The 22876-nt window shown below is 41.6% G+C and overlaps 3 protein-coding genes across 4 annotated transcripts in view; 1 reads left to right on the top strand and 2 right to left on the bottom strand.

Moving 5' to 3' along the window:
- LOC111968459 (transmembrane protein 121-like) overlaps positions 1–9084 on the top strand; it is an 84484-nt gene extending 75400 nt beyond the window's left edge. Inside the window, exons 2-4 of the mRNA XM_023994020.2 lie at positions 2598–3687; positions 6406–6576; positions 6891–9084. Of these exons, the coding sequence (XP_023849788.1) occupies positions 3574–3687; positions 6406–6576; positions 6891–7574 (969 nt within the window). The 5' untranslated portion in view covers positions 2598–3573 and the 3' untranslated portion in view covers positions 7575–9084. The remainder of the gene's footprint in view (positions 1–2597; positions 3688–6405; positions 6577–6890) is intronic.
- Positions 9085–12570: 3486 nt separating this feature from the next.
- Positions 12571–15251, bottom strand: pth2 (parathyroid hormone 2). Its single transcript, XM_023995022.2, has 3 exons — positions 15006–15251; positions 13737–13873; positions 12571–13322 (listed from the first exon to the last, which is right to left on the bottom strand). Exons 2-3 carry the CDS (start codon positions 13850–13852, stop codon positions 12950–12952), a joined length of 489 nt encoding a protein of 162 aa, XP_023850790.1. The 5' UTR covers positions 13853–13873; positions 15006–15251; the 3' UTR covers positions 12571–12949.
- Positions 15252–21913: 6662 nt separating this feature from the next.
- rin3 (Ras and Rab interactor 3) overlaps positions 21914–22876 on the bottom strand; it is a 14548-nt gene continuing 13585 nt past the window's right edge. Inside the window, exon 13 of one of the 2 annotated variants that reach the window (XM_023994018.2) lies at positions 21914–22876. This exon is cut by the window's right edge and continues 228 nt beyond it. The gene's annotated coding sequence lies outside the window, so the exon portion shown is untranslated. The other variant, XM_023994019.2, reaches the window with a different exon arrangement.

Here is a 22876-nt window from a genome sequence, read left to right as displayed (position 1 = left end):
GAAAAACTCGTGGGTTTGACAACGACGGAGACCTGCGATTGTGTGACACAGACGGAAGGCTGGTGCGAAGATACGGGAAAAGATGCAAGAGGAAAACGCGACAGGTGAGCGACAGCTTATATCTGATATCATACACCAGGAAGCGTTGTGCGGTAAAGCCTTTGAAAATGGAGCATTAATGAGCATTCAATCACGCGCACAGTTAACTTTATCAGAGCAAGGTTGAATCACCGCCAGTTCAAGCGATTTCTGACGGAGTTAGAAACGAGCATGGTGATTTGCCTTATCACACAGAGGTGCGATGGCAACAGGGAAAGGTTGCTTCAAAGATGTTTCGAGCTTCGGAGGAGTTTGTCTTGTTCTTGGACAGCAAAGGAAAGACACAAACAACTCCGAGACGAAAGTTTCTGTGTAAATGGTTTTTCTGTTGTACATTCGATCATCTGAATGCAATGAACTTGCACGCTAGGGTTGGATCATGTCATCTCTTATATGTAACGTATCAGTGAAGCATTTAAAACACAACTGACTCCTGTGGAGACGCAGATGCGAAAGAAAATTTGAGCCACTTTCCAGCTGCAGACATGAAAAGAAGCTCTCTACATGCGTTTCCGAGCGCACAGTTGGCCTGATAAAATAGTATGCTGTTCCGCTGACTTTGACCGCGAATTGCTGACTTTGAAGCACAAAAAAGCAAGTTGAACATGCTCGCTAACCCATTTTTTTCTTGACTGGAAGATCACCACCAAACCTCCAAATGAGTTTAACTTACTCCAATGAATTGATTGCACTAAGGCTTGCACGCAGTGTGCCAGCTGCTCCGGAGTTGCCGTTCTCCCCACACAATGCCCCAGCTGCGTCATCACAGTCTGCTCAAACGTCTTCATTTTGCACATCAATACTGTGTAACAACTGTTTTCTTTGAGACCCTGAACAAAACATGAACAAAGGACCTTACTGCTGACACACCTCCACTCCAATCTCGGCTATTTTCTCAGCAGAGCCTTACCCCAAACATGTAAGACTTGTGGAAAAGATCGGGACACCACCTAATTACCCAACCATTCAACTCAATACATGATACATTACTGTGCAATCATCATTATTTAGAGTTTTTACTCAAGTTCAAAGTTTAAAAGTTAAGTTTAATATTTTTTCACTGCATGTTACCTTCTCCTTATAACAAAGTGTTGTTTTGATTAATAGATTTTTGACTTATTTTTATTTATTTCAATCCAATTATATTTTAAAAAATATTCAGTTAGCTGATGATAGAAAATTGCTAATTATGTTTTTTTCTTTGAAGTAATTTAGCCCACTTTTTCTAAATAGAAAATATAGGCTACTGATGGTGCCTTGAATACCGGTTTCTTTCATTTAATGTTCATGTTATGGGGATTTTTATATAAAGGAAATTTGTCTTTTGTGTCTGTTGAAAATTAAAGATTACTGACAGAGCCATAAGAAAATATTGCTTTATTTATCTGATCATATTGGAATATATTTGTTAGGTTTTCAGTAGGTTCAATTAGGTTCACTAGACTATATGCGTCATTTAAAAAATTTTCAATGAACATTCGAACAGTCCGGCCCTCGGCTTGTAGCTACATTTTTTATTTGGCCCTCCGTCCATTTGACTTTGACACCCCAGTAGATGTACCGTTAATCCCCGTCATTTGGTTACATAAATTTCTGTTAAAGCATGTATTAATTAGTCATTTACCATTCTCATTTTCGGAGTGCAAACAATGTTTGCAGAGAAACAAGTTTTATTATTTAACGAGTTTTGTAAATTTTTTCATTGTCTTTTGTTTGGAGTGCTCCATGTGACCGATGAGGATGGGTCTGGGAGCGCACGGGCCTGAGCATATATAGAAGTGCATGGCCTGCTGCGCACAAATGTAGGAAAGTGCCTATTTGGGGATGTCTGATTTCTGACTGTCTTAACTCACCACATCCACCACAAATAAGCTGAGCTCTCAGTACTTTTTAATTCACCTCACACAGGAAGTCAATTAATTCAGTTTTTTTAACATCCATTGCAAATGATAATAGTTCCTCACAGTATTTGAAGAATCTTTCCAACACTCTCCCGGCCTCCATAATCAACAAACCTCGTAAACATAGCATGATCTGAGGAACCCATATATCCAGGGAAAACATCATAAAATACCTGTACTGTTTTCCCTGGTGTGTCGGTGCGTCCATATAGCAGAGACTGAGGCTCTCGCGTTTGTTGAATTTTAACTTTGAGATTTTTATCATTTTAGTTCAGATTTTTATGATTAACCACATGACAATGATTTTGAGAAACTAACATGTTATTATTGAAATTAAACTGTTCCACGAAAATTTTCATTTGAAAATCAGAACTGGCACACAGATCGGTAGAAATGTAGAATAAATTGTAAACTTCCCCAAACTTCAAACTCACACCTAGGAAGTTCTGTGAAAAAAAATAAAATGCCCATCCAACTGATTAGTTCTGGCACCAGGCCTGCCAATACATAGCATCAGCAATCCAGGGTTTATATACATAATTGGCTACAACACAGTTTGTGCTAAGCTAACCCCTTTTTCTCTTCTCTCTTCCCCAGACTCCACAGACTGGCGTATCACAGGAACTACACATCACTCTCAGAGGTCCGTCTCATCAACAGTGGGTGGAACTCCATTCTCTCATCATTGGTAGATCCACTTTAGAAGACCTTTCGCTGATACCTTTGGAAAATTGAAGCAAGCACTCACATTGTCTTCAGGAAATGTACTGTTGTTGTTGTTGTTGTACTATGCTAGTGCATGCTGCTAAAAGATGCTGACTCACATGATCAGTTGACACCAATGACGTGGTCCTTCCATGAGGACTCGGCCACTACAAAGTCTGCAACTGAAGATATATGGTTTTGTCATTTCCCTATGGAGCAATAAACCCCAGCTGCTACATTACTGAGCGGATTCCAGGGTTATGGAGCCTCAGAGGTGTGTTGTGAGGCCTTGATCACAGCAGTAGCTGACACAGCAGTAGCACATCAGACTCAATGGAACTGCGCTGAGAGAGTGGATGCACCAGTCTGTATGGCTTAAACAGACCATAATATATCAATGCAATTCTCCTAACCTGGATTCGTTCCGTTGCCCTCCTGGTACTAAGAGTGTTGTTTTTCTCAAACGCATCGATGGGGGGACCCATTGCGTCATGCTAAGGAGTGGGAGTGCATTTTCCCAATAATGTAAAAAAAAAAAAATGGAATGTAGGCTATTTGTTACCCTAATAGGCTATTTGTTACCCTAAGTGTACCTATCAGGTACACTTGACATTTGCCCCTAAAATAACTCAATAAGAAAACTGTAAAGTAGGACTACAAGTGCAGTTGGACTACAATTGCAATATAACTACAAGAGCACTAGGACTACAAGCGTAATAGGATTTCACATAAAGTGTAATAGGACGACAACAGGTCCATTGTACCACAAGTGCAATAGGACAACAAATGCAGTAGAACAACATCACTTTTTTTGTAGGACTACAACAGGAAGTTCAGTTCAGCAGAACTACAACCCCCATTGCCCACCATGGTGTTGCCGCAGCCAGACAAACGCCACGTGTGCCTGACCACCATGGTGATCATGACCAGCATGGCCTTCATGGACGCCTATCTGGTAGAGCAGAACCAGGGGCCCAGGAAGGTAAGAGGCCATTTAGTTTTAATCCTTTTAAAAGCTGTTGGGTGCGTACCCCTGCTCAGATGCTTTATTGCGCAGTTGCCCCTCCCTCGCATGCTTGCCTCACCTGGGACAACTTTAGAGATTCCTGTTTTTCTACAGTTAAAGTACTACAATAGCTACACGGCTGTTGAAAACCAAAGCAGCCATGACTGCAGTTGTTTAACATAGCAGTCAACCTATTTCCTGTAGTCTCAAATGATTACATTTTTTGTTTCATGTAATAAAGTTTATTTTCGATTTCTACTTCAATTGGAGCAGACTTTATTTGTAGTATTAAATCATTTGAAATAATGTCAATCAAATAAGTTGACTCACCCACATAAGTATATACCTGGATGGACATGTATCAACTTTGAAACAGGGTTTTCTCTGTTTGTGCTAATAGCTACAGCTAATGGCTTCTATCTGAGCACATAGCGCGTGGTAATTGTCTACAATTCACACCTCCCATATAGATGGCAATAGTTAGCATAACACCGCTAGGTAGCTCTTTCCCTCCAACCATTCTGTTGTTCTTTGAGCAGAATTGCTGCATGGTTTTTTGGAACACCTGGGATACTTCTTTCGGCTATGAACCCAGTGTGAACTGGCAGGAATTAGCCCATTGGTTGTTGCGTCGCCTCGCCTGAGCAGGGGAACACAACTACTGGGCGTGTTCCTCTGCCCAGGCTTTGCTGACGCTTACCAGATCTTACAACGCCTGGATAGGTCCAGTATTTTACTTATAAGCTAAACACATCATATGTTATAGCAATCTGTCAGTCAATGACGTAGCACGTAAAGTAACATATCATACTAAATGGAGTGGCACGGATTTAGTAAATATAACGTGTTTGGTTGATCAGCCTGGTCTCAGAGCAAAACATGTTATATTTACTAAATCCGTGCCAATCCATTTAGTATGATATGTTACTTTACGTTGGGTTGCATTACATTGGCCTATGTAAATCCTGAACACTCAAATTAAGATTATATGTTACGTTTGGTATGACAGTAGGTTACTTAAGGCAAAACGAAAGGAGGGTGGTTGATCGGGGTGGTTGGGTAAATGTATAACGCAAAAGTCTAGCAACACAAAGGTTGCATGTTTGAATCTCATCAGACAACATTAGCAACTTTGCAATTACTTACTACCTTTTTAGCTACTTTGCAACTACTTGCAACTAGCATGTTAGCTAACGCTTCCCCTAACTCTAACCCTAACCTTAACTGTCACGTTCGCTGGAATAATCATCGGACCAAGGTGCAGCGCGATATGGTTTCCACATATTTAATAGAGAAACACACAAAACAAAACAAGAAAGAAAGAAAGAAACGAAACGAAACGTGACGACAATGGAGTGCTAACATGCAACTACACATAAACAATATCCCATAAAACACAGGTGGAAAAATGCTACTTAAATATGATTCCCAATTAGAGGCAGCTGGCTATCGTTGTCTCTAATTGGGGATCATATTTAAGTAGCATTTTTCCACCTGTGTTTTATGGGATATTGTTTACCAAACACCAACATAGAAAACAAAACTAGAACCCCACATAGAAAATCTAAACTAGACTAACCCCCCAGTCACACCCTGACCTATTCCACAGTAATAAATCATACTAAAGCAGTCAATCGTAATAAATCATACTAAAAGAGTTGAACGTAATATGTCATATTAAAGCAGTTGAATATAGCATATCATACTAAACAGTCTATAATGATACAGGGTCGAGGCCCAGATGCAGACATTGGAGGCAGATGGTTCGAGTCTCTAACATGTATTATAAACAAGGGGCAGGCAAGAGACAGGTCGTGGACAGGCAAAAGATAATAAACCAGGTCAGAGTCCAGGAGGTACAGAGTGGCAGGATGGCTTGAGGTCAGGGCAGGCTGAATGGTCAGGCAGACGGGCTCAGTGTCAGGGCAGGCAAAGGTCAGAACCGGGAGGATTAGAAAATCAGAGATATGGAAAAAGCAAAAGCACGGAAAAACACGCTGGTTGACTTGACAAACAAGACGAACTGGCAACAGACAAACAGAGAAAACAGGTATAAATACACAGGGGATGATGAGGAAGATGGGCAACACCTGTAGGGGGGTAGAGACAAGCACAAAGACGAACGGTTCAGGGTGTGACACAGTCGAACGTAGCATATCATACTTGTGCAGTCGAACATAGCATATCATTCTAAAGCAGTTGAACATAGCATATCATACTAAAGCAGTCAAACGTAATATATCATACTTAAGTAGTCGATCGTGATATATCGTACTAATCGTTCAAGATGTAGGATACTATACGTCCTACAATTCGTATTATATTATGCGACTGCGATTACATTGGTAGGCCAGTGTAATGTAACCTAACGTAAATTAACATACCATGTCACGGGTTTCAGTAAAATATGTGTTTGACTAGGTTGGGATGATGCATGCAGTGTCTGAGCAGGGGAATGCTCAGCTATACATCACTAATAAGTCCGACAGTAGATGCACCAATCGCAGACTGTGGCTTTGAATTACACTTCAAAAACATTGGTTTTTTTACCTAGTGATTTTACTGCTTTGACATCTGTTTCCTCATCTCTCGATTGTTTATTTTTTATTCCCTTTAATGTATTGTTTAACTGTAACAACTGTGTTACAATTTGAAACGCACGTTACGTAAATCAAGTATTGTATGTATTTGTAGATCGGGGTGTGCATCATCGTGCTGGTGGGAGACATCTGCTTCCTCATCGTGCTGCGCTACGTGGCAGTGTGGGTCGGGGCTGAGGTGAAGACCGCCAAACGCGGCTACGCCATGATACTCTGGTTCCTCTACATCTTCGTCCTGGAGATCAAGCTCTACTTCGTCTTCCAGGTAGGTAACCTAGACGTTAGACAGGTAGGCCAGAAACCAGAGGGTTGCCGGTTTGAATCCTAGCACCGACTATGGAAAATCTGGTGGGGAGCGGGCCGGTAACCACAGGGTTGCTGGCATCAGTATCCCATATACAGTACCATCTCCTTCCATTGCTCCCTTGAGCAGGATATTTAACCCCTAAGCTGCTCCAGAGACGCTGCACTGCGGCTAACCCTGGTGCATGTGTGTCTTGTCAGGGGGGGATACTCACAGAGATATTGAAAAATACACGTTTCAATGTGTGACAATAAAGTATATCTTATATCTTATAGAACTACAAGGCGGACAGGAAAAGCCTGGAGACGGTGGCCCGGAAGGCTCTAACCTTACTCCTCTCCGTATGTGTCCCGGGGCTATACTTGGTCCTGGTGGCTCTGGACAGCATGGAATACGTGAGGACCTTCAGGAAAAAGGAAGACATGCGGGGGAAGCTGTTCTGGGTGGCCCTGGACCTGCTGGATGTTCTGGACATCCAGGCCAACCTGTGGGAGCCCCAGCGGACCGGCCTGCCCATCTGGGCCGAGGGACTGATGTTCTTTTACTGCTACATCCTGCTCCTAACCCTGCCCTGCGTCTCCCTCTCTGAGATCAGTGTCCAGGGGGAGCACGTCTCTCCCCAGAAGATGATGCTGTACCCTGTTCTTAGTCTAGTTACTATAAACATAGTCACGATCTTGATCCGCGGGGTTAACATGGTGCTGTTCCAGGATAGTAGGGTGTCTACCATCTTTATAGGGAAGAATGTGGTGGCTATAGCCACAAAAGCCTGTACGTTCCTGGAGTATAAGAGGCAGGTGAAGGAGTTCCCCCCACAGGACCCTAGCATGGCAGGTATAGCCCTGGAGCTACATCAAGGGAACTCTGTGGGTCACAGCCACGGGCACAACCAGACCCTGCCCAATGCCACCACTAGCCTCTCTGACGAACCATCACCGACCGAGGTCATAGACACATGACCCTCGCCCATGGATACTTAAATCCTTTTCACACTATAATGTCGACCGGATCCATGTTGTGACGGCTCTGATATTTACCGTTTACATTGTGCAGCAACTACCATCGCAGTACAGCTTGGCTTAGCTTGGCTCAGTAGTGTGAAAAGGGTGGTAAGTGTCTGACCCTGAGCTCAGCTAGACTGGACTAGACTTATCAGAGCTCAGCTAGACTGGACTAGACTTCTCAGAGCTCAGCTAGACTGGACTAGACTTCTCAGAGCTCAGCTAGACTGGAATAGACTTCTCAGAGCTCAGTATGACCTCAACCAAGACTGTTCCGGTCCTGTGGAGTGGCAGAAAGAAACGACACGTTTCACTGAGACCACTCCAGCTCAGGAAAACGGCCCAGCGCCTTGCCAGCCAGCCTCCCAGATGACCTGATGAGATCATTCTGATGAAGACTGATGTGATTTTCTATTCTATTATGTGTGTTTCTATACTTCTCTGTGGTGGACTAACAGACAGACGGACACATAGAGACAGAGACAAAACCCAACCCAGCTCAGCAGATATGAGCTCATAGTCTACCTGTTAACCATACCTGGGTTCAAATACTATTTGAAACAATGTCAACTACTTTATCTGGACTTGATTGAGCTTGCCTGACACAATGGAACGAATGGAATAGTAGCAAGAGTGAAAACCACACCCACCTGGCGCTCCAGGCAGACTAGAGAAAAACCTCAAAGTGTCTTTTTAAATTCAAGTAGTATTTGAAACCAGGTCTGCTGTAAACTCTGTCTTTTTTGACTCTTTGGAGTTTTTGTATTTCCAAGGCAATGTTTTTACGTGATGGTGTACTGCTGTAATTCTCGTTGTCATTTGAAAGATATCTATCTATATATATATATAGCCACTGTCATTGAAGTGGCATTAATTTGAGGATTCCTATCCTCTGCGAGAGAATTGCAGAGCAAGAATGGATAGAGGGGAAACAAAGAGGCAGAGGGAAGGTATGTGGGGTTGGAGGAGAAAGCAAGAGAGAGATGGAGGGAGGGTGAGAGTGGGAGGAAAATGGTTGGGGAGATGGGCAGTGTGTGTGTGTGTGGGAGGATGGAAAGGGGTGGAGAGATGGAGGTGTAAGCCTCTCAGAAGGGGATGTCCCTGGTACTGTGTGGATTTTGAAGTATGAGACCAGACCATATGTACAGTGTCCATATTAGGACAGCCTTAGAGTCACAAGACGTTAGTGTCAGACACCAGGGCCGGTATGTGTCAAGCGTCTCAGAGTAGGAGTGCTGATCTAGAAAGTTTAGCCTTATAAATCATAATTAATAAGAGGCGGAACCTGATCCTAGATCAGAACTCCGACTCTGAGATACTTTGTGAATATGGGCCCTGACTATATTAACTCCGTGTGACTTAGAGGCTGTAATAACAGGTGATTTACAGACCTGTCTGTTTTCACTGAGCTCAGCAATACCTGTCGATGGAAGAATAAAGAAGGTTCACAGGACCTGTAGTTTCTCAATGTGTCTGAGTCCGTGTGCCTATTTAGCGGTGTACTTGTGTGTACTGTGTGTGGGTGGGTGTGTGTGTTGGCGTGCATGGTGTGTGTTTTGTTCGTGTGTGACACACACATCATATAAACCATACCTAAAAGACTACCATGAAAAACGATCTCCTATAATATTCATATGCTCTCTCTTTCGCAGGAAGCATGCGTAATCTGTTGCATAAAACATGAAAGGCCTAGCTCACAAACAACGCTCACAATACCAAATATGTGTTTAGCTGAGAGATACAGTACACGCAGTGTTTACTTGTCATTCTGATCAAGGAAAACAGAATATTTCCAGTGGCTTGGCCCGGGTATTACTGTGCATCTGCTATCTGTGATGGATGACAACATAGCAACACGTAATATCACCGGTACGCATGACTGACTAGCTCTAAATTTGAATGTTATGGGGACCACTAATCTCACTCTACCCCTGCCTGTGGTATTTACTTCTATAGTATAGACACATGCATTTACCCACCGGCTCCCATACTGTTCACTACATCATCTGTGTAGGCTATGGGACCCAGACTATACAGTACCATGCCCAATAAGATTCTCAACTCATACTTAGTACAGTAAATGACTCTTTGGCTGCTGTGGCCCAGGAGTATGAAATGGACAACCAGCGCTCGCTATACAGTAGAGAGAGAACAGACGACTGCAATAAGAGAGGACATAGAAGAAACGATAGAGAAGCAGCATCAGTTGAGGAGGATCAGTGGGATGCAGAAAGCAATTTAGCGTCTGCTGATTGGGTGGGTCTGCCAGGTAGCGCCGCTGGATCCGGTGATAGATAATAGTCTCTGCGAGCCTGTGTCTGCTCATCCATCACATCACAGCAGAGCACATGCCGGGGCTCTGGGTCACTAGCTGATTCTGATGCTGTGGCCACTTCCCCCTGGACAATTAAGGAGACAATACAGGAGGTCCGAGTGTAATGTTTTAAAGTAAAAGCCCTGCACACACATAAACGTGCACACATGCGCACGCTCATGCACACACTCAGACACACATACACTACATGGCCAGAGGTATGTGGACACCTGCTCGTCAAACATCTCATTCCAAAATCATGGGCCTTGATATGGAGTTGGTCCCCACTTTGCTGCTATAACAGCCTCCACTCTTCTGGGAAGGCTTTACACTAGATGTTGGAACATTGCTGCGGAGACTTGCTTCCATTCAGCCACAAGAGCATTAGCGAGGTCGGGCACTGATGTTGAGCGATTTGGCCTAGCTCGCAGTCGACGTTCCAATTCATTCCAAAGGTGTTCGATAGGGTTGAGGTCAAGGCTCTGTGCAGGCCAGGCAAATTCTTCCACACCAATGTTGACAAACCATTTCTGTATGGACCTCGCTTTGTGCACGGGAGCATTGTCATGCTGAAACAGGAAAGGGCATTCTCCAAACTGTTGCCACAAAGTTGGAAGCACAGAATCTTCTAGAATGTCATTGTATGCTGTAGAATTCAGATTTCCCTTCACTGACACTAAGGGGCATAGCCCGAACCATGAAAAACAGCCCCAGACCATTCTTCCTCCTCCACCAAACTTTACAGTTGGCACTATGCATTGGGGCAGGTAGCGTTCTCCTGGCATACGCCAAATCCAGATTAGACCGTCGGACTGCTAGATGGTGAAGCGTGATTCATCACTCCAGAGAATGAGTCCAATGGCGGCGAGCTTTACACCACTCCAGCCAAAACTTGGCATTGCACATGGTGATCTTAGGCTTGTGTGTGGCTGCTCAGCCATAGAAACCCATTTCATGAAGCTCCCGACAAACAATTATTGTGCTGATGTTGCTTCCAAAGGCAGTTTGGAACTCAATAATGAGTGTTGCAACCGAGGACAGACAGTTTTTATGCGCTTCAGCACTCGGCGGTCCTGTTCTGTGAGCTTGTGTGGCCTACCACTTCGCGGCTGAGCTGTTGTTGCTCCGAGAGTTTCCACTCACAATAACAGCACATACAGTTGACGGGGGCAGCTCTAGCTGGGCAGAAATTTGACGAACTGACTTGTTGGAAAGATGGCATGCTATGACGGTGCCACGTTGAAGTAACTGAGCTCTTCAATAAGGCCATTATACTGCCAATGTTTGTCTATGGAGATTGCATGGCGGTGTGCTCAATTTTATACACCTGTCAGCAACGGATGTGGCAGAAAGTGCCGAATCCACAAATTTGAAAGGGTGTCCACATACTTTTGAATATATAGTGTACAAACAAACCCACATACACATGTACACACATAGACATACATGGCTCATCATCGTTGAATGATAGCTCTCTGCTCATTGTAGCTTACACAAGCCACAAGTCTGCCTCTATTGTCAGGAGCACATGTAAAACATGATTATTAACATTATGGGGTGAGAGAGAGAGAGCGGTAGAGAAAGAGAGTGAGAGAAAGAGCAAGAGGCCAGCTGAGAGAGAGGATGAGAGAGAGTCAGCCATAAAGTATGACACAGATAGAAAGAAGAGAGAGAGACAAAGCCCGGCCAAGGGACAGATATATATATATAGAGAGAGAGAAAGAGAGAGCGAGAGAGAGACACAGACAGACAGACAAACACAGACAGACAGACAGACAGACAGACAGACAGACAGACAGACAGACAGACAGACAGACAGACAGACAGACAGACAGACAGGACAGAGAAAAGAGAAAAGAGAAAAGAGAAAAGATTAACTAATAAATCACAGGTCTATCACATCATCAAATGAATGGCCCACTCGCCGTAAGTAATGGGGTCAGGCTGGTGTATTTAGCTGTGGCCCCATTTATTTTCTCAGCCATAAGTTTATTAAAATATTCAATTTTAAACACATCATAACTCAGGGTGTTGGGGGAATTGATCATCATCTGCAGTCCAAGGTCTTGGCTAAGGGTCTGTGCCCCCTAAGACACACACACACACGCACACATGTACATGTACACATACACACCACCACCACCACCTTCCTTTATCACCCTGCAGATTTGACTACCTCTCCTTTGAAGTCTATCTCTTTCTCTCCGCCGGTGTGAATGATGCCATCACTATACGGTTTATCAGGTTTGGGGTGAAATCCATTTCAATTCAGGCCGAGATTAAATTTGAGGAGCTTTCTAGAGCGCTGTCGGCAATGAGCTTTTTAAAGGCAATATTACCGCATGAGTGGAGATCCCGTTCACGATACACGCTGCAGATGTCGACTCGATCGGAAAGTACCTTCAAATGAAACACCCTGCAACCCACCTCAGATTGAATCCAGATTACTTCAAGAAGTAAACTGAAATTACAATTGCTTTTCAGTTTACCCTAACTCTGCTGTACATGATACCTTCCACCATCAGGGCATCAGTTTGGAGCGTAAGCTAAAAAACTAGAAAATGACTGTTTGGCAAAAATAAACTAGAACACTTGAACATAGAGGAACAACAACCAGACATTATCACTTATTTGCTTTATTTCACACTCATTAATATTAACAATTTATAAATAGTCCTATGGTAGACCCTCAGCTGTACAACAGCACCTCCCAATGGCGCCGTCTTAGTGGAAGTATATCAATGTACGTCAATCAATAATTCAACTGGATCAAAACAATCATATAAACATAGGCATGTAAATCATGTGTCCAATTATGCTTTATATTCAGAGTTAATTCTTCATCAAACATCACACAAAAGGTCTGATAAAAATCTTTATTGACTTTTAAATTCGGAGTCATTGTTTTCAAATTGTAATTAGTACGTTATTCTTTTTTTTTTTTTTTATCAGGGTATGTTATTAACATTTTCTTTAAATCAGGTTCCGTGATTTAAATGTAGGCTTAGCAGTCATCTTATTACTGGGAATTGACGACCAACAGTTTCTGCATGTAGGAGTTAAGCCACTTCTGTCTCTCCATAGCTGTGAGCAGCTTACTCTTCTCCCTGAACGCTGCATCATCCGCCACCACGATGTTCCTCTTCTCCTCATTGTTGGAGCCCTGCGGAGCCCAGTCGCCCAGCCAGCCCTTGGCCATATCCTCGTCCATCTGCCACTGGCCCACCACTGGGAGCCACTGCTCCCCCAGGAGCTCTGCGTTGCTCTTGGCCTCACCAAAGTATGGGGCTGACATCATCTGCATGCTCCAATCACGGAGCGAGACGGAAGGGTAGAGCACCTCCCACTCCTCCCTCTTGTTGGAGTCTCCTGGATCACTTGGAGAGGAGCCTCTGGAAGCAAAGAGTAGAACAGGATGATAGAAAAATAGCTCTCATTAGGAACAATAAAAACATTTCTATGGATAGAACTACCATATAAGAACAATAGTGCTCACTACCATAGAAAGATTGATCTCCGCAACATTGTGTCTCAGTCTCAAAATACAACAGTAAAAGGGTAGATTCAGATGAAGGAGTGCACACTTTTGGGGAGAAGGGGGAGAAAGCTGCCCAGGCGAATGTCAAAAATCGGTCCTGTTTCCACGGTCCTCACCTCGCCTCCTTTTCAAAATGTCAGAGCGAAACGAGTTCCGTCCTCAAATCCTCTCCACGCTTCCCTCTGACATTTGGAAAAGGAGACATGGAGAGGACAGAGGATAGGAGACACAAGCGTCTCGTCATTATATCCAGTATGTCAGGTCATACCTGTGTATGGGTCGGAGGCGTGGCTGAGGGTAGCTGGAGGTCACCAGGGTCATGGCCATAAGGGTGAACAGCAGGAGGGCGGGGCGTGAGGCAGGGGGAGGAGCCAAACCAGCCATCCTTAAACTCACACGACTGGCCTGACCGGCAACACAACCCACCAATCAGAATAGTACATATTAGTGTTTTATAATTTTACCAAAGAGTACATTCATAGTCACTCACTCTTTGAAATAACTATTTTACATTTATATTCAGTGAAAAAAATAAGTAGCTCACACACTTTAAGCTCCTATTTTACTAGGTATATAATCAGTACCCTCTCAAATGTCAACTGTCTAGCAATCAAGGAAAAAATATATAATGCACATACACTATCAGTACACTAGATATTCTCACTGAATTATAAAACAATGGAATTCTCATAGAATTCTAGAGAACCCTCATTAACGTACTGGTGCCGCATAATGAGTCAACGCTCACGTCACACAATTCCGAAATCCACATGAACTGTGAATAAATACACGTGTTACCTACTCCTCCCAGTTGTACTGTGTTTTATACCATCTATTGCATCTCGTCTATGCCGGTCGGTCATTGCCCATCCATATATTTATATGTACAAATTCTTATTCCATCCCTTTACTTAGATTTGTGGGTAGTTGTTGTGGAACTGTTGGATGACTTGTTAGATATTACACTGTCGGAACTAGAAGCACGAGCATCTCGCTACACTTGCAAAAACATCTGCTAAGCATGTGTACGTGACCAATACAATTTGATTTGATGTGCTATGCTAAGAAATAAGTGCAAAATTGCTGCCAGTAGTATTTCTACTAGGCCTACTCTATTTCTTCTGTTGTTTTTCTCTGACTTTTCTTTGTTGCTTTTCCTCCGTCTTAAAACATAAGCAATCCCAAAGACACCAGAGAGCAGATTAAATTCATCATATTAACTAGAATAGTATAAATATATACATACATTTTTTATATAAAATCAAAAAAACTAACATTAACTTGAATGATAGGGCAAAATTTTGATTTCCGTCGAAATTGGCATACCGGAACGTAATTATTTTTCCGTTAAATTGCCATAAACAATAACTGGTAATGTTGCATAGTTTTAGAAAGTTCTAGAACTCACCTTACTGTAAAAAAAAATATGTATGAATTGCTGAGCTTTACAAATTCTGAAATTAACATATTTCATCAATTATTTCAATTAAAGTATTACAAAGCATTGTCCCAAGAATTTCCTAAATGTTTCACTTACTTTTGTTGATGAGCAGCGCCTTGTCTCCAGCACGTTGTGGTCAGGAACCTAAGTCTTCAGCTTTTTTCGGACTTCAGGCTGGTTAGCTCTTCTGTCATACAGTGTGTTGAAGAATGTTTGGAAGTTCCTCCAGTGGTGACCTGAGTCTCCTGCCCCTGGGCTCCAGCTCAGACTCAGGTAATGTACCACAGGTGAACCGCTCTTACTGTGTGTGTGTGTATGGTGGAGAGGTTAAGTACTCTCAAGTGTGAGTGTGTGTTCCCAGGGGTATGCTTATATACTGCTTCTGACAGGGGGTAGGGATGATGTAGGGAGGGTAGGGTGATGTAGGGAGGGTAGGGATGGTAGATGGTATGAGATAAAAGGCCACATCTCATTGTCTCCTTTAAAACAGACCTGAAACATCATAGACAACACCGCTGGATGGATGTCCTGTTTGGTACAATTCTTAATATAGAGACAGGATGAATCAGAGAAAGAGAAAGAGAAAGAGAGAGAGAGAGAGAGAGAGAGAGAGAGAGAGAGAGAGAGAGAGAGAGAGAGAGAGAGAGAGAGAGGAAGCCTAGCTTGTACCCTACAGAACATAATGATGTCTTGGGAAATCTAAAAAGTGTTTTAATCTAACAGCAGCACACATGTTGAGTCCATAACCCCGGAAGTCCTCATTCCCCGTGGTGGAATATCAGGTGGACAACATAGGGGCTAAGGGCTTGACTCAAAGGGAACCCAGAATATAGATATACATAAGAGTGGTGTTTGTAGCATTAATTCTGTCTACTGCCTACGCACACCTTGGAATACGGGGAAGCGGGCAGAAGCAATGCGTTGGTCTCGTTAAAATTGAAGAGTCCCTTTTAGACACATGTCAAATACGACAGATCACTCTCAGCAGACAAACACATACACAACAGAAAACATGCAGACAAAAAATGCGGTCTTCTGTATGTGACAACTATGACGTACCATTTACACTTCACTTTGTACATGGCTTCTTTAGCTATCTATTGGCCAATCAAATAAATAAATATGTCCAAAAAAAGCCTCATGCGAAATGTACCGTTTCAACACCTACACTTATACCCATACCTATATTTCAACATCAATGAACACCTTAGTCATAGAAGCAGAACTGGTCTGATTGATCTTTGTGAGAGGATCAAAATGCATTTTCATACACCTGGTCTCGTTACCCAGGTGGAACTTCATTAGGTAGTCATTTAAAAATAATGGCCAGCATGGAAGGAGCTGTTTGTCAGAAGTACAGGCCCTTATACCTCCTTACCTGACGCTCATTATGGACAGATAGAGCGGAAGGAAGGAGAGGTGGAAAGAAAGACCAAGAGGGGAAGTAGGAGAGATGGGAAAATAAAAACACAGAGGGAGAGAGATAGAGATGCACAAGCGGGGAACTTTTTTTCATTTGCTTAAATCCTACTTAATTAACATATATTAAGTGTATTACAAATTATCTAAATTTAATGTCAATTTTATTTGTATTTTATTAGCATTTAAGTATATTAAATACATTTTAAATGATCTATATTGGGACACTTTTGTTGTACCTAAGTATATTCTTAGTATATTAGCAAAACAAATAGACTTTGAATACACCTTAAGTACATTTGATGTATGGTTGTCATAAATTAGAAATTGACAATGACAATGATTAGGGTGGGTTATCTAAGTGTTTAATATTTCTATGTTGGCCTAGTATGGTTCCCAATCAGAGGCAGCTGTTTATCGTTGTCTCTGATTGGGGATCATATTTAGGTAGCCATTTTTCCCCATTGTGTTTGTGGGATCTTGTGTTTGTGTAGCGGCCTGTGAGCAGCCCAGTATGTCAAGTTTCGGTTGTGCTTGTTTGTTTTGTTTTGTTAAAATATGTGGAACTCTACGCACGCTGCGCCTTGGTCCATTCCTTATGACGATCGTGACAGAAAAATACTAAAATGGTATTTGAATTAGAATTCCTGTATTTTCTTTACAAAAAAAGTGTACTTATTTATAATGTTTTTCAAGAATACTTTTACAAGTATACTTTTACTCATGGACCACATTAGTTATTTTAATTAGCCATGTAAAGGTTACCTTGATTGACCAAGACATCTTCTCAGCCAATGTTAACGTTCTTTACAAAGCAGTTGTGGCTGGAGCAGCAATTTACAAGTAACATTGAGAACTGTGCACAATTTGCATTTAACACTTTAGGTGTTCACATTACGGTAATGTATAATGTGCAATGTGTAATTAAAAGTACAACATTATTCCGTTTGAAAATGACCATCAAAACATTTGAATACTGCAGAAAAGGATGCTGGGAATATGCACATGTTTGTGCACATCCATGAAAGTATACTTTAAATATATTTTGTGGACATTTAAGTTAAATATAATTTTTTTTAAGTATACTTTAGTAATCATACCTCTTGGATTTATTCATTTTGTTTGTTACGAATTGGGATTAAAATTGATTTAATTGTCATTTTTTTGTCAACAATCTACACAAAATAATGTCAAAGTGGAAGATTTAATTTTTTTAATTTTTAAGATTGATAGAAATGAAATAACTAAAATATAGTCGTTCCCTGAGTCAATACATGCTAGAAACACTGTTGTCAGTGATTACGGCAGTGAGTCTTCTTGGGTAAGTCTCTAAGAGCTTCACACACCTGGATTGTGCAATATTTACCCATTCTTTTTTTCATAAGTCTTCAAGCTCTGTCAAGATGTTGGTGCTCATGACTACACAGAAATGTTCAAATCTTGCCTTAGATTTTCAAGCAGATTTAAGTCAAAACTGTAACTTGGCCACATTCGCTGTCTTCTTGGTAAGCAGCTCCAGTGTAGATTTGGTCTTGTGTTGTAGGTTAAAATGTCCTGCTAAAAGGTGAATTCCTCCCCCAGCGTCTGTTGTAAAGCAGACAAACTGTTTTTCCTCAAGGATTTTGCCTGTGCTTAATGTTAACTCCATCCCGTTTCTTTTTATCCGGAAAAACTCCCCAGTATTTGCCGATGTTGCATACAAGATGTATATTTTGGAAAATGTTGATTGTGTATATTTGTATTATTACTTTCCCTCTGTCATTTAAATCATTATTGTGGAGTCACTACAATGTTGTTGATCCATCCTCAGTTTTCTCCCATCACAGCCATTGAACTCTGTAACTGTTTTACAATCACCAATGGCCTCATGGTAACATTCCTATCATGACTCAGGATGAAACCCAGATGCAGACACTTGAGGCAAATGGTTAAAGTCTCAGAGATTTAGTGAATATACAGGGGCAAGAAACAAAAAAGAGACCATGTTTATATGCGGCTTTATTAACTCAATGATATATCTTTTTTTACATTGTTTGCAAACTGATGTGACACGTATTAATGCCAAAATAACATGCAAAACAGGCAAGCCCCCCCCCCCAAAAAAAAAAAAATTCTATAAATATTTTGGGAAATTCTTTGGTAAAAATGTGTGGCTGAAAACAGGTGGGGCTCTGCACTTTGACATGACAGAGTATTTGGTGTTCATTGTTGACAACGAATGACAATTAAATCAATTTATTCCCACTTTTTAACACAATAAAATTTGAAGAAATACAAGGGGTATGAATACTTTTGCAAGGCACTGTATACTTATAGTTTACATGATCACTGCAAAGCAGAGTTTCATTTAAAAAAACAATGCTTCGTCCAACTCCAAGTGTATTTTGAATGAATACTAAATTACAAATAAAGCGATTTGAAGTTGAAGAACAGTTTTAATGAGTGTGTTTAAGTTTAATGATAGTGAACATATAGTATTTTATTTTGTTTTATTTAACCTTTTTTTAACTAGACAAGTATAGTATTCTAAAAGACTGAAAAAACTATTAATATAAAGTACACTTTTAACTTTTAAAAAGTGTGTTGAAGTGTAATGATATTATATTTACAGTATACATAACATATACTCGAAAAATACATATCGTGTTTGAAGTATATTATACATTTTTTTTTTGTATATTTACAGTTAAAGTCGGAAGTTTACATACAGTTAGGTTGGAGTCATTAAAACTCGTTTTTCAACCACTCCACAAATTTCTTGTTAACAAACTATAGTTTTGGCAAGTCGGTTGGGACATCTACTTTGTGCATGACACAAGTAATTTTCCCAACAATTGTTTACAAACAGATTATTTCACTTATAATTCACTGTATCACAATTCCAGTGGGTCAGAAGTTTACATACACTAAGTTGGCTGTGCTTTTAAACAGCTTGGAAAATTCCAGAAAATGTCATGGCTTTAGAAGCTTCTGGTATGCTAATTAACATCATTTGAGTTAATTGGAGGTGTACCTGTGGATGTATTTCAAGGCCGACCTTCAAACTCAGTGCCTCTTTGATTGACATAATGAGAAAATCAATAGAAATCAGCCAAGACATCAGAAAAAAAATTGTAGACCTCCACAAGTCTGGTTCATCCTTGGGAGCAATTGTCAAACGCCTGAAGGTACCACGTTCATCTGTACAAACAATAGTACGCAAGTATAAACACCATGGGATCACGCAGCCGTCATACCGCTCAGGAAGGAAACGCGTTCTGTCTCTTAGAGATGAACGTACTTTGGTGCGAAAAGTGCAAATCAATCCCAGAACAGGAAAGAGCCTTGTGAAGATGCTGGAGGAAACAGGTACAAAAGTATCTATATCCACAGTAAAACGAGTCCTATATCGACATAACCTGAAAGGCCGCTCAGCAAGTAAGAAGCCACTGCTCCAAAACCGCCATAAAAAAGCCAGACTACGGTTTGCAAATGCACATAGGGACAAAGATTGTACTTTTTGGAGAAATGTCCTCTAGTCTGATGAAACAAAAATAGAACTGTTTGGCCATAATGACCATCGTTACGTTTGGAGGAAAAAGGGGGAGGCTTGCAAGCCGAAGAACACCATCCCAACCGTGAAGCATGGGAGTGGCAGCATCATGTTGTGGGGGTGCGCTGCTGCAGGAGGGACTGGTGCACGTCACAAAATAGATGGCATCATGAGGAAGAAAAATGATGTGGATATATTAAAGTAACATCTCAAGACATCATTCAGGAAGTTAAAGCTTGGTCGCAAATGGGTCTTCCAAATGGACAATGACCCCAAGCATACTTCCAGGAAGGACAACAAAGTCAAGGTATTGGAGTGGCCATCACAAATCCCTGAGCTCAATCCTATAGAAAATGTGTGGGCAGAACTGAAAAAGTGTGTGCGAGCAAGGGGGAGATCATGACAGAAAGAGATGTGGAATGTGTAAGATTGCGAGATGTAGGGGGAGCGAGGGAAGCCAAGAGAAGCAACGTGATGAGGGGTAAGTAGTAAACGAGAGGCCGCCTTACAAAGACATGCTGGGGTCACACTATTCTAAAACGTCTTTACAATGTCGTGTCGAGCAGAGCAGGGCTAAGATAGTGTCATTGTTACAGAAGTAACTAAGGGCCTGGCACGAAAAAATGTAGTCCTGAAAAAGAGAGAAGAGGAAAGGGGGAAAGAAGAAGGATAAGTAAGTGAGATCACCTCGTTTCAACACACACTCTTATGACGCTCACATAGCCTTAACCTCGACCTCTTTCTTATTTGTCGCTCTTTTTCTTCCTCGTTTTATCAGCCATGATTCTATTCGCTGTGAGCTTCTCCGTGCTGTCTCCTTCCTCACTGTTGTTCGCTTCATCCGATCAAATTCAAATAAACATTTCCAAATGGAGAACAACAAAAAGACACTTTGAGAAGATTACAGGGTGGCATTGCGTAATACAATGATTCTGAAACCATGTCGTCTCTAAATCTCTGCGCTGCATCGCATGGAGGATCCAAACAAAGAACTAACATATTGCATCATCACCTTGTACACTTTATGCAAATAGGGATTCAACCGGTGGAAATGACGTCGGTGTGCTGCTAACAGTGCAGCTTCCTCCTCTGTCCCCGCCTCGTACCAACCAATTAAGCTATAAAAAAAGTTTTAATTTGATAGTTCCATTGGCGACATTTCGAGCTAGCTGTGGAGTGCGCTTTCGGTAAGTTCTTAAAGCTAAAATCCTTAGCTGCTACATCCATTTTTGGACTTTAAAATCAATGATATAATACCCATTGATTTTTGAAGAAATTAACGTATAAATGCTTAATGAGCTCAGATCGATTGTCAAACCCCATCCGAACCCTAAATAGGAGCTTGTTTTACTCCATTTGGTTATAAACACTGTACATGTAAAAAAAAACACTGTGTAGCCTCAAAACATGGTTACAACTATACTTATGACATCATGGATGGTCAGTCCTTGCATCCATAGCTCTGTCTATGAATTTGAGAGTGGTTACATTTCTCCAGTGCCATCCCTCAGCTTGTTAGCAAAACAGAGGCGGGGTGACGCTTTGTTATTGTTTCAATTAAGGAAACTGATAACCTCTTAGACGTCATCGAGCGTACTCTCCATCTCCCTCTCTCCTCATCTCTCCATCTCTCCCCCTCTTTATCTGTCCCGCTCTCCATCTGACATACAGACAACACACCCCCTCATTTCTTTGTACCCCCAAAACGTCACAGACGGAAAGACACCACACATACACTCACCAACACAAATAACCTGATATATCCTTGTCCTGTCTCCTTTTGTAAGACAATATTTCACTTCATTACGATTTTTTGGAAAGCAACTCAATATAACATAATTTTCCACAGAATTCTACGCGGGTAAATTAGGGATTTTGTTATTCAGTGTGTATCCATTCTATTGATACCACAATGGAATTTCTGAAAGGATCAAAAAATGTATATCCAGCATTTCTTCTCCTGATACGTCCACATAAAACAGTTTGCCTATGAAAAACGACACAATTCACTTATCAAATGTGGAAAACAATAAAAGACACAACACACGCTATATAAAGTCATGGTGACGGTTTAATTCATTACAGTATAATATGGCTTAGCACCATTAACCAATGTAAACCATGAGCGCCTGGTAGACTTAAGGGAATTGCGTTTGACCTTAATGGATGGTATTGTAACAGATACCTTCTAGAATGAGACATCAACAGTTCTTTCAGGACATTGACGAAACCGATCCACAGCACGGCTGCAAGAGTATACAAATCCAGCAGAGCAAATATGGATATACAGAGAGTAGCAGTCTGTCTTGAGCATATAAACCCACTCAGATAATATTTGCAAGGATATTGTCATGCAAAATTCAATTAGCAAATCCATTGAACAGCTCATTGTCTGTCTGAACTATTGAAGAAGCGTAAAGTCTGTTAAATATGAAAATGAACACCGACCAGACAGGATACATGGTCGGCCCAAATTAGACCCTATTCCATACATAGTGCCCTAATGGTCCCCCGGTCAAAAATAGTGCACTATGTAGGGAATAGGGTGCCATTTGGGATGCAAACCGAGTCTCCTTGTCCTGATCCTTTATCTTTTAATTATCCATGCCATTGTACCCTTTCAAACTAGAGGAGGACAATATCCCTTTATCGCTGCAGCTTTGGTCAACCTTGCAGAGACTCACTGAGCAAGATGAGTCAGCGTAGAAGTCATACAGAAGCCAAAGTAAACTTGAGTGAAATTTAGACCTGAGGTCCGAGGTGAGGTGATGGTTCTCTTCTTTCACAAAGGCTCCACATGTTCTCAAACCTGAAGATTGTATTGTATTGAAGATTGTATGTTTTGGCAGAACTATCCTGTCCATCTTGGAGTTCAGTCCATTTTGCGCCACTAAAGAAAAAAATCCACGTCTCGTTTAAAATGTCTGTTATGGTTGAGGAGGATGCCATTGCATTCCCTTGAGCAGCTCCTCAATCATTTGAGCTTCGTCTAGGCCATGCATGCACGCACCACACA

Source organism: Salvelinus sp. IW2-2015, linkage group LG9 (genome assembly GCF_002910315.2).
Source record: "Salvelinus sp. IW2-2015 linkage group LG9, ASM291031v2, whole genome shotgun sequence".
NCBI classification, from domain to species: domain Eukaryota; kingdom Metazoa; phylum Chordata; class Actinopteri; order Salmoniformes; family Salmonidae; genus Salvelinus; species Salvelinus sp. IW2-2015.
Note: the sequence above shows the minus strand (reverse complement) of the source record. Positions and strands in the feature narration are given on the sequence as shown.

What these genes read in the sequence shown, in the direction of transcription:
- pth2 (XM_023995022.2), bottom strand. Translation starts at nt 13,852, where the DNA reads ATGGCTGGTTTGGCTCCTCCCCCTGCCTCACGCCCCGCCCTCCTGCTG. An exon ending in CGCCTCCGACCCATACACAG is followed by an intron (nt 13,323 to 13,736) that starts GTATGACCTGAC and finishes CTTTGCTTCCAG; the next exon opens with AGGCTCCTCTCCAAGTGATC.